Source organism: Bos javanicus, chromosome 4 (genome assembly GCF_032452875.1).
Source record: "Bos javanicus breed banteng chromosome 4, ARS-OSU_banteng_1.0, whole genome shotgun sequence".
Classification (NCBI taxonomy): domain Eukaryota; kingdom Metazoa; phylum Chordata; class Mammalia; order Artiodactyla; family Bovidae; genus Bos; species Bos javanicus.
In genome coordinates, this window is record NC_083871.1 from 16,719,759 (window position 1) to 16,731,854 (window position 12,096).

The 12,096-nt window shown below is 38.1% G+C and overlaps 1 protein-coding gene across 4 annotated transcripts in view; it reads left to right on the top strand.

Moving 5' to 3' along the window:
* GLCCI1 (glucocorticoid induced 1) overlaps positions 1-11,517 on the top strand; it is a 107,255-nt gene extending 95,738 nt beyond the window's left edge. For 3 of the 4 annotated variants that reach the window (XM_061413536.1, XM_061413538.1, XM_061413537.1), the window contains exons 7-8: positions 7,375-7,495; positions 8,665-11,517. In XM_061413536.1, the coding sequence (XP_061269520.1) occupies positions 7,375-7,495; positions 8,665-9,010 (467 nt within the window). In that variant the 3' untranslated portion in view covers positions 9,011-11,517. The other variant, XM_061413540.1, reaches the window with a different exon arrangement.
* Positions 11,518-12,096: the final 579 nt, after the last annotated feature.

Here is a 12,096-nt window from a genome sequence, read left to right on the forward strand (position 1 = left end):
ATTATTTTAAGAATGGGGAGCCTAAGGCATAGAAAAGTGAAGTTAACTTTCCTAAAGTCTATGGAGTCCAGAGGCCAGCAGAAATCTTTTGTAGGAACTTCACACTACTTGTTGCCGCCTTTGCAAGAGGAATGGCCATTTCACAGTCATTCAGCTGTGAAAGAGCCTGTTGAGTACAGTACAAAATCGTATGGCTGGAGCACAGGAATAAGTGGTAGGGAGGAGAAAGCAGTAAGAGTGGAGATGTAGGTAGGAAGGCCACTATTTCATAAGGGCCTTGTAGCCTTGCTGAAATAAACAGACAACTAAGTGAAGAACTTTTGCCAGCTAAAGGACATGACCAGCTCTAAGGATAAAGCTATAGAAGCAGAGAGAGACTTTAAGAGGAGATAAGATGCTATTTTAATAGTCTAGTCCTGAATCTCCAAACTTGGCTTATTACACACTTTTTTCAGCAGTTATTAATCTATACCTGTAATGTGAATGTATATATTTCTGAGTTATCTAAGTACATAGTTAAATTCATATACAAAATATGTATTGGTAAAGTTTTCTTATTTTTAGGGATAAAAAGTAAATGCGTATAAATGTTCTCCAGATTTCCTCCTGCATGTCAGCAGATTGTTTAGTGCACTGTAGTTGGGAAACCACAAGTGTTGGGCAAAGATGAGGAGGGATAGCACAGGCAGAGGAATCGGAAGAAATAGACTGAAGAAGAGTCAGCAGCATTTGGTGGTTGATTAGATGGACAAGGTGAGGGATTAGAAAAATGAGGATAAAGGCAGAGTTCTACCAAGGTTCTAGCTTGGAACATGGGAAAACAGTTACCACTGTGAATAAGGCAGTGAATGTCAGAGAAGGAACAGGCTTTCAGGTGACTATTATATAAGTTTAACATTACATTTGGTTATCTGCTTAGAGATGTTATAATGCCATTTCCCTTTAAGCAAGAATGAGGAGAGAGGAGAAATACTGAATTTTTACATAGCATTTTGTTTTGCCTTCAGTTTCACTCTGTAAATATATAAGTGCACATTTAAAATTATATTGAAACTTTTTCCTTCTGTAGGACACTTTTGGAGCACTTTAATATGAAACACTGTGTTTTAGATTTTTGAAAACTGATGTCCCTGGAAATTTGTTCATCTAAAAAGCTCAAGAATGTGAAAACTAAGGTTCTAGCAGAAGAACTCTCCTAAGATCCTTAATTATTTTTCCAGATATAAAATATTCTGGGTAATCTGAAATTTATTTTCAGTTTAGTTTTACCATTGTGATTAATAAGAGGCATGATTTTAGTTTATAAATCGGTTTGAAGACTGTCTTCAATAGGGTGATTTGCTTTCATTTTTAACTGCCATGTCGGATAGATTCAGAGTGACTTGTTCACATTTGTGTACAAGTCTGAGTGACCAGTTAGTATGTTGGTGACGCCAAGTCACATTTGAAGACAATACTGAGCGGTGTTGTGCTACTTATCAGGATTATGTTTGCAAAAGAAGCTCTTGTGTATTGTCAGTACACAAGAACAAAGGAGCAACTAGAGTTTGTTTGCTTCATTTGTAAATTATCAATTCAGTGAATGCAGAGTAAAATGTAAAACACGGGCCTAACATTGGGAATGTAAGTGAAGTCCCAGTTAATTCAAAACAGTCTTATTTGAGAACAAAGTTCAAAAATACAAGTGACAAGGGTTGTAATGTTAATTTTTTTTTCATTTTTTTAAACTTTACAAAATTGTATTAGTTTTGCCAAATATCAAAATGAATCCGCCACAGATAAACATTTTTTCCTCCTTACCTTTTGCTATATGCTGATCTAAGAAAGATCTTAACTGTCTATAGCTGTGTTGCTTTTTCTTTTTTAATTGTGTAACCTTCTCATAAGGGCTTTCCTGGTGGCTCAGTGGTAAAGAATCCACCTGCCAATGCAGGAGACATGGGTTCAATCCCTGGGTTGGGAAGATCCCCTGGAGAAGGAAGTGGGAACCCACACCAGTATTCTTGCCTGGGAAATCCCATGGACAGAGGAGCCATGGGGTTGCAACAGAGTCAGACACAACTTAGCGATTCAACAACAACAAACCTTCACATAAAAGGTTGACTTTGAAATTACGGAGAAATCTTAGAAACTATTTGTAAAAGTCAGATGTTCTCCTTGCTCTTTCACAGTTTGATCTTGGAGTTCACTGAAAACGAAGGTGTTCAATACAATAGGTAATGCCAACTAGTGCCAAAAGTGTGTCATCAAGGCATGCTTGTACACTTGTTTCTGTTGATTCCATTAGGCCATCAAATCACACTACTGCTGATGGTTTCATTTCCTAATGCACAATAAGTAATTTTTAAAATTGAAGCATAGTAACTGTATACTGTTATATATTATAGGTATATACTATTGACAATTACTACAGGTTCTAACTGTTTACAGTTATTGTAAATAGTGACTACACCCCCATTGTACAGTATATCCTTGTAGCTTATTTTATACCTAATAGTTTGTGCCTCTCATTTCCCTACCCCTGTGTTTCCTCTCCCTATTTCCCTTTCTCCACGGGTAACTGCTAGTTGTTCTCCATATCTATAAATCTGCTTCTTTTTTGTTAAATTCACAACTTTGTTGTATTTTTTAGATTCCACATCTAAGTGATGTCCTACAGAATTTGTCTTTCTCTGACTTATTCCACTTAACATACTGTCCTCCAAGTCAAGTCCGTCCACGTTGCTGCACACAGCATTATTCCGTTCTTTTTTATGGCTGAGTAATATTCCATTGTATATATGTACCACATCTTCTGTAAAAGAAGTCATTTTCATACTAGAATTAAAATAACAATTATATTCTACTGGCTCTTGCTGCACATATAATAAATATTTTCTTTGTAGAGGAATCTATAGAATCTGTGTACTTTAGGCCTTGTTGTTAAATTTCAGAATGATAAATCTCTGTATGCTAAAAGATGCTATCTTTTATATAACATAATAAAGTTAGTGTGCAGCTCTATTAAAAAGGACATTTCTGTTACTCTCTTCTGCCAACAGAATGGAATAGGCATTTAATTTCTGAATGGTTCACCTTTGTTTAATTTGTAAATTGGTAACGATGTTTTCTTTCTACTATTGTAGCAATATTTGTTGAGAGCTTGCTGTGTTTCAGGGACACAGGTTTCTTCCACAGCCGTCATATCAGTAGTTATTCCTATTTTATATATCAAAGCACAGAGGATGACACTGTTCCTCAGCTGTGCGGTTGGGCCTGGAGAGAATCAGGTGGCCTGACTCCAAACCAGTGTTTTAACCTTTTCATAACTGGTCCTCGAAGTTGGCTATACTTCAAAAGCATTTGGGAGCTTTACCAGAAAAAATGGGGGGTGGGGACAGCACATGCCTGGGAAAGGGGCCCCAGACTAATTAAATCAGAACCTCTATAGGGATGAGGTTTCAACACTGGCATTTATTAGTATTTTTAAAACATCTTCTGATGAGTCTAATGTGAAACCAGGGTTGAGAACCACTGCCCTATAATTATACTGTTTATATTAGAATTAATTTTACTTAATTTGATAAAGTAATCTGATAGTAGCAGATAAAGCACATGTAAAGACTTAGGGCTAGAGTAGAACCACGGCAAAGGTTTTACATACCTTCCTACATAAATGAAGCAACTTTATATCTACAATCTTTAATACTAGAATTGTGGGCCATACAACTTAACACACCAAAAGTAATGAGGCTGTATATGAAGCAGAAATTCAGAAAACTACAAAAACACAAAGTTTAATGAGTTTTGTTTCTATATGGAATTTCAGACTTCAATAATATCTTTAATTTTTCCAAGCTTTAGTTCCCAATTATCATGTGTTTAAAAATACTACTTATATTTTAATTGTAAGTATGGTACATGCTTAAGTATAATCTTTTATAATAAAATAGTCAATAAAATGTTTCCAGATCTGGGTGATTCTATTATAAATATAGATGAAACTATTGTGAATGCAGACAGATATATAAATAATCATATTCATCGCATTTAATGTCATAATTCATATGGCTTATGAAGTTATAAGAACATAAGGTATCATTTAACTTAATAACATGTCTAGTTACTGTCTTAACATGGGATAACAGAATGAGAAAATGTATCATGCCTGTGAACAAAAGGGATTGACTACAGATAACCACGAGACTTCATCCCGAATCTCCTGAGCAGGCATGCTCACCTCACGTTTAGTTACTGAAAGTGGCTCAAACTCAACATAGGCATCTACATGCAGAAGTTAGACAACCACGTCTAGAATGGGTATAATGAGTTGTTCATGGGAGTTGTTTTTAAAGCATGCCATTTATAAAGCAAAAAAAATATTTTGGTACACCTCCCCTCTTTTGTTTGTTAGAACCTGTTTTTAAGAACATTTTTATAGTGGAGTATAGTTGATTAACAATGTTGTGATAGGTTCAGGTGTACAGCAGAGTGATTCACTTATGCATACACCTGTATCTATCCTTTTTCAAATTCCTTTCCCATTTAGATTCTTACATAATACTGAGCATAGTCCCTGTGCTAGACAGTAGGTCTTCGTTGGTTCAAAGTGTTAGTTGCTTAGTCATGTCCGACCCTGTGACCTCTATGGACTGTAGCCCGCCAGGCTCCTATGTCCATGGAATTCTCCAGGCAAGACTACTGGAGTGGGTTGCCATTCCCTTCTCCAAGGGGTCTTCCTAACCCAGGGATCAAACCTGGGTCTCCTGCATTGCAGGTGGATTATTTACTGTCTGAACCACCAGGGAAGCCCTCTTCTTTGTTGGTTATCCATCTTAAATGTAGCAGTGTGCACATGTCAGTCCCAAACTCCCTAACTATCCCTCCCCCAAATCACAGAATTTTAGTTAGGAATGGCAATTCCTGTAGTTATATAGAAACTTAGAGAGAGGCAGCTTGTTGAAGGTTATAGAACTATGCAGCTAGTCACAGAGCTAAAACCACAGAAAGTTATCTCTATTCCTTTTTCCTGTTTATACTCTATCAGATTGTATATTTACCTTAGGGAGGAAAAAAAACAGATTTAAGAAATCTGTTTATGGCACCAATATTTTTTCTTTCAAGCTTTGTCTTTCCAGCACCAAACGTTAGGTGTAATACACAAGCACACATACGTGTGTGTGTGTGTGTCTGCATTTGTGCATGTGGATTTTCTACAAATAGTTTTTATTGAAAAGGCAAGGTAATATAATAGCACTGAATACCATCTTTCTGGGACAACGGTATACTGTGTTTCTTTAAACATTAATCACCCTCCCCCTCTCCCAAAAAAGAATTTTCAAGCAGGTAAAACTCTGTAGAAATATAAGCCTCTGATACTAGAAAAATTTTAAGAAGAAAAACCATTTACTCTGTAATTCACTATAGATTGTTAATAGGAAGATAGTTTTGCAGATTATCCAGCTTCCAGCTCAGCAGCTAGCTTTCCATTCTGGGAAGGTCCCTTGAAACCATCAATGAGGTTATGAGAGAAATCATGTAGTAGGTCTGGTGATGTGGCCAGAAATAGGAGACAAAAGACTGTGGCCAGGATGACTTTCCCTACATGATAATAGGGTGGATGCCTGACTGCTGACATGGCCACACCTCTGCTGATGGCAGAAAAGGCTAGTCGAGCCCATGGTTTTGAGCCTATCCTGCAGGCAGTGGGGCATGTTGCCACCAGTACCCTCCCAGGGGCACCACATGCCACAGCTACTTTTTGCATGTAGGTCCTTGGCAAGGCTGGTCATTTGGACAGTAAAGCAAGGTCAACCTGTAATCTTGGTATCACACTGAATTCAAGGTCTCATGGTAGACCATGAGGTAGACCAGTTGTTTTGTCTAGCCTAGCTCAAGTAACAGGGAGCCCAGATTCTAGTCAGGTTTGTGATGTTTTGCATCTCCCTAAGAGAAAAAATATTCCTTGTCTTCCCTTCCCATTTGTTCAAACAGTTTAAAAAGAAAAAAAAAAAAATCCTGAATCTAAGAAAATCCTCAAGTCTGAAGAAACCCAGCTTAATTCCAAAACTTCATTTCTTCCAAGAGACTATACATAATCTGTATGGACACATGTAACAGTAGTGATGGAGAGACTGTGTGGTTCTCTTAGGTTTCCCAGTAACGTGGCCTTGTTCTTTTGCAGGCAACAATTTCCCAGCCAGAGATACTGCCATATACAACCACAAGCACACATCTGCACTCCCACGACTTACATAGATGCTCTTTGAATTATTCACCAAATACACTATAAGTGTGCCTCAAGGGTCTACTTTTTAAGCATGTACTATACTTCATAAATGATGATTTAAAAAAAAAAAAAAAAACCTGTTACTCAGATTATGAATGTTGGACTGTGCACGGAATCTTAAACTGCAGCAACTTATCAAAATTGTGACACCTGTAATTATGGTACTAATGCCGTCTTTCAAAATATGTATGAAAATAATACATCCTCAGTAGGTCATGTGCTTAGTATTTTAGCCTTGAGGATCGGTTTTGCTTTAAGTCAGAATTTGTTTAAATAGGACTACTGTATTTATGCAGGTATGTTACTGGCTTTACAACTTGGCATCTTAAAAAGATAATGACACATTTTGGTGGATTTGAATTTCCAAAAGCCTTTGCCAGGTAGGAAAGAAAGAAATTGCATATAGGTTTTACGGCTTTTCATGAATAGACCGTTTCTTTTTGGTTAAAAATACGAAGATGCTTTTAGATTCCTCATGCTTCCAGCAGCAAAAATACAAATAGTGCTCAAAAAGTTCTTTTATGTAGACATTTACAAAGCAGAGTTCTGAGCATTACCTTTTTCATTGTGGGCCAAGGGAAAGTCTGTTGTCTTATAAGCCTGTTTTTCCTGCACACATGTCATTCATAGTACTTAGTAACATTTCTGCTAACAGCTTTCGTAATGAAGATTATACCACAAATTAATATATTCAATTAAATCAGCTGAAAAGTGAGAAAATACAGAGAACCCTGTATCCTAATCTCTTATAATGCTTCTGCATGGCTTATACATATTACCCCATCTGTTTACCTTTTTGAAATACATAATGATGTGTTTATTTTCAGGATTACAGCTCTGCTTTGCTCAAAATGCCGTTTTCTGGACCAAACTATCAGCTTTTTTGTGTTCTGTGGTATGGCAGACTTCTGTTGCATTGAAGCTTTTATTTATAAGAAATGTACAACACAAGGATGTTAGAAATAGCTTTGCAATAAAGGAAGCTCTGTGGTGGAAGCCAAGGGGCAACAGTGGATAAATTGTGCAAAAGGCTGCTTGTTTGGAAATCACATTTAATTTAAAAGAACTTTCAATCACTAGTTAATGTAACTGCTTTAAATTTACAGACAGTGGGAGTAGCTCACCGCTACCCAAGTATGCTTCATCTCCCAAACCAAACAACAGCTACATGTTCAAACGGGAGCCCCCAGAGGGATGTGAGCGAGTGAAGGTCTTTGAGGAAATGGCGTAAGTAATGTCTTTTCTATCAGCTGGGATCTGCAAAGCTGTAAAGCTTTTTACTGAGACCAGTTGATTACAGATGAATCAACTACTCCGTCCAGCTGATAATGTGTTTCAGAAGCAAATTATGAAAAGAGAATTCAATAGGCCAAAGAGATCTGACTTAAGGAGAACTAAGAGTCTGTGTGCTGGAAATACACTAACACAGAGAAACTTGGAAATTCATCCCTACTACCTACAAGATCAATTTTGAATCTTTAAGAATTTTCCTTTCATAAGCTCTATTAATTTAGATGGTTAAAGAAAACCGACAGCCATAGCAGCACAGTGAATACCCACGTGTGTGTAGCCTTCACGACAGTGACCCCACCAGCCGGAGGGACTGTCTCCTACCCTGTAGACACATCTAGCATGTGTATTCATTGCATTCAGACTTCCTGTTCACAGATTTTTTTTTAATTCTTCTTGAAAGTTCAGTGTGTATAAAATAGAAATATTCAAGGGAAAAGAGATTCATGTTGTAAATACTTGGCAGAACAGCTCAAAATAAAGAGTGTGCAGCTCTTGGGTCGCTCATCCCCCTGTCCCGGTGCAGGCTTGCCCGGTGGAGGCTGCTGCACTCCTGTAACCTCAGAGGGGACAGAGACCGGTCTTGGAGGAGGTGGCGGTGTAGTTCCCAGGAATGGGGGGAGATGAAGGGCTTGTGGACGCTGCTCTGTTGGCCTGACTAGCTGGCTCTACAAGAAGCTACTGAAACTTTTTCTTATTTTTCCTGATCTGTATTCGTAGAAGTACGTATAGAGATACAGAAAAAGGAGGAAGTACTTAAAACCAAATATCCAATGGGGTAATCCCTCTACCATGTACTTAACAGAAGAGGTCATTTTAGCATTGCATAATCCACGTTTCTAAATAAATGAAAGCAGACTAATCTCAGAAACTTTTTCGTCTGCCCAATCCTTTTGAAAATCCTTTTGTTTTCAATATCACCTCAGTGCTGTGTACGTCAGTAGTATGCCAGCTGACTTGTGCTATGGAAGATGTTTATCCCTCTGTGTACACTGAATCCATTCCCTGCCATTCACATTTTAGCCGTTTTAGAGAACTCCAGTTAATTTGAAAAATGCTTGACTTTTTTAATGATTGTAAAACCTAATTTTGTTTTATGGTTTTAGGTCTCGTCAGCCTATCTCAGCCCCTCTCTTTTCATGTCCTGACAAAAACAAGGTTAATTTCATCCCAACCGGATCAGCTTTCTGTCCTGTAAAACTCCTAGGCCCTCTTCTCCCTGCCTCCGACCTGATGCTCAAGAACTCTCCTAACTCGGGCCAGAGCTCGGCTCTGGCCACCCTGACCGTCGAGCAGCTCTCCTCCCGGGTTTCCTTCACATCCCTTTCCGACGACACCAGCATAGCGGGCTCCGCTGAGGCCTCTGTCCAACAGCCATCCCAGCAGCAGCAGTTCCTGCAGGAGCTGCCGGGTGAGGACCACATGTCTGCTCACAACTACGTGGTCATCTAAGGTGAAGGGGGAGCTGGCCTCCACCCTGTGTCCCACGCACTAGAACTAGAGCTCAGACACCTATCTGCATGGAGTGACCGACTTTCTGACAGCACCACCACCACCAACAGAATACTGAATCAGAATCAAGTATCTCAACACTTATCTTGGCAGGGACGGAACTCCTATTCAGCAGTTTTTGTGGAAAGCAGTAATGCTTGCAAAATGTGTGTATCATTCAGCATTCTAAGTGGAGACTATGCATTTCATAGTATGTTTGACAGATTAGTACTGTGTCCTGTGTTTTGTCCCAAAATCTTCAGTATAAATAAGCTCTATATCAGAAAGTTGCCTGTCTAAATAGAAAATGTCTTGCTGTGTTTTGTCCTATGGAAAAATACTGTACTTCAGGATTATGTTTACAATTGATCCAGGTGTTTGTTTCTAACTTCTGTAATACATACAATGCAAAAAATAAATAAATGGCCACAACAGTTGCACAGGGCCCACCCTATGGCCTAGCTTCAGGTACTTCAGTCGAAGTCTAAACTCAGGTAACTTGGAATGTATATCATATTGGGATATTACCTATTTCACAGCTAAAAAGCTAAAGAGGGAACAGCACTCTTTTGCCTTTGCTTCTTTTATGCATTTCCCTTTCCTCATTACATTCCACATTCTTAGAATAAGTGCATTCAACCCTAGGAGAACAGAAATCCTGGACATGGGTGAACGCGAGGAGAACCAGCAAATCCGTGGTGTCTGACATCACTTTTGTCACGCGGTTACAAGTGAAACAACTGTTGCATTCACTGTTTCAACATGCGTACATGTGGCTTTTTTTTTTTAACAAGTTCAGGTGTTGCTCAGTTAAGACTGATACAATGTTGCAAGTAAAGTATCAGGTACTAGGCTGTACAAACATTCCCCCAGTGTGTATGCGGATGTTAAGGAGGAGAATGTCTAGGTGTCATTTTCCCAGAGGATGGCTGAGGTGTTTGTTTATGTTGGCCATCAGGGTCATGAAATGCTACTGATCTATCGAAAGGCATAGTCACGTTTCGTTTCTCTTTTGGAAAGTCTTGAATCTGCAGGTTAAGAAATGACACCCTTTGGTTATTTTCCTCAAGCAGTTCAGGTGCATGAGTTGTTTTAATGTAGAGAGAGCATATGTGAGTCTCAGAATTCAAAATAGGTTATTTGGTGACTTGCAAGTGCAAGCAGTGTGGAGCGGTTTCATTTAAGCCTCTCACAATAATACCATGAATACGTCTGTTCATATTTTGGAAGCATGGGGTAGACCATAAACCCAAGTAAAGAGCCTTGAACCTGCAGACTTGACCTAACTTCTTGAAGTGTGAAGAGAGCCCTAGATGTTCCTGATTGGTCAGCGAAAGAGCCCAACTTCTGACATTGTTTTCTGCAGCACAAAGAGTGTGTTCAAAAGCGGAGAGAAGTTTCTGTGTTTTTATTCCTTCAGTTCCATAAAACAGTTGTTTGATCTGCACCTACAGTGTACGGCACAATTTTCTGAAGAATTAGGGGAACAAGGTGCCTACAGTTACAGGAGCGTTTCAGTTCCTTTCAGTCATTCCTGGGTTTTCCTTTGTTTTGTTTTCTAAGGAGGTTGAAGAAGGAAGATGTGATAAAGAAGAAAGCAACACCATTGAATTTTTTTTTTTAAGAAATGGTATATATATGTGTGTGTATATGTTTGTGTATGTGTTCAGTGTATTATTTTGTCATGATCCCAATTATCTTCTTTCCACCAAAGTTTGCAGTAATATTCTCTCCTGAAGGTGCATTCTGGCTCCTTTAAATTAGTCAGTGTTATATCGTAGGAGACTGTCATGGGAAAGGACTCAGTTTTCTTCACCATTTTCACAGGGGAACCTTTTAAAACAATCTATTCAGCAGAAGACACCTTTAACCCTAATAATCTCAGGCCTTGATGAAAATACTATATTTTGTAGATCATGGTTAAAGGGAGAAAATTATTAGTTCTGTAAGATAAATATGAGCTCCATTAACTTCTGATATCTGGTTTAGCATTACATAATGTGTTGATCTTATACTCTGCTTTTGTCCAAATAAGATGCAATAGTATCAATATCAATTTCTGAACGATGGACTGAATATGCTTTTTTTGGTAATGAAATCTGATGTACGATATTTATAGTGACGTGCTTTTATTTTCTCATGAGAAAACTAAATATTGTGTTGTACATTTGTTCTTAGCATATATTAAAGTTTTGAACCAAATGTGTTAAAGCTTATGCTTTGCCATGTAAATTTCCCAGAAGTTGTTGAGCTCAAATGTATCCTACATCCAGCTGTAGAAATTTGTCAGAGATTGTTTAAATTTTGTATATAGTTGTACTGTTTAATTCTACACTGCGCTGAACAGTATTCGAGTTACCATACAATATGGCTTTACACAAGGAAATGTGTGGCTTTTGTTTTGTATTTTTTCAGTATAGAAGTTCCTGTGTCTTCTTATTTAAATAAAGTTATTAGTAAAACTGGAATAGTTCACTACGTTTTTGGAAAGACTGGGCTTTTAGCGTCTTACCTGACAAGGATGAATTCAGCTCTCGGGTTGGAGGTACACTGACTGGATTAGATTTCCACAGCCTGATTTCCTCTTGACATTTAATTTACACACTTTCCATCACAAGCTAAGAAACGTGATGTCTGAAGTTCCATCCAAGTCTTTTTTCTGTTCCCAGCAATGAGCACCTTAAAAAGAGAAGACACTGTCCTCATGTTATCATTTTATGCCTAAGAATTATTTACGAAAATAAGTTTGTTTAATGAAATCGCCACAAAGGAAGTTGCAGCACTCTTTTTATTTACAGAGCAAAAGAGTGTTGATGTTTTCCCCAGTTACCTAAATATGGTCATCGTAGGCCACGTGGTGGCTTGAAAGCAAAAACTACCTGCTTTGAGAAATAATTTGCCAGCAGCATAGTCTTCATTTCCAAAGCACCTCTCACTAAACAGATTTAAGTTGAACCTAAAATGATTATGTTTGGGGCTTTAAAAAAATAAATATAATTTTTTAAGAGTGAGTTTGATCAATTGTCTTCTTCAGGACTATATATGAT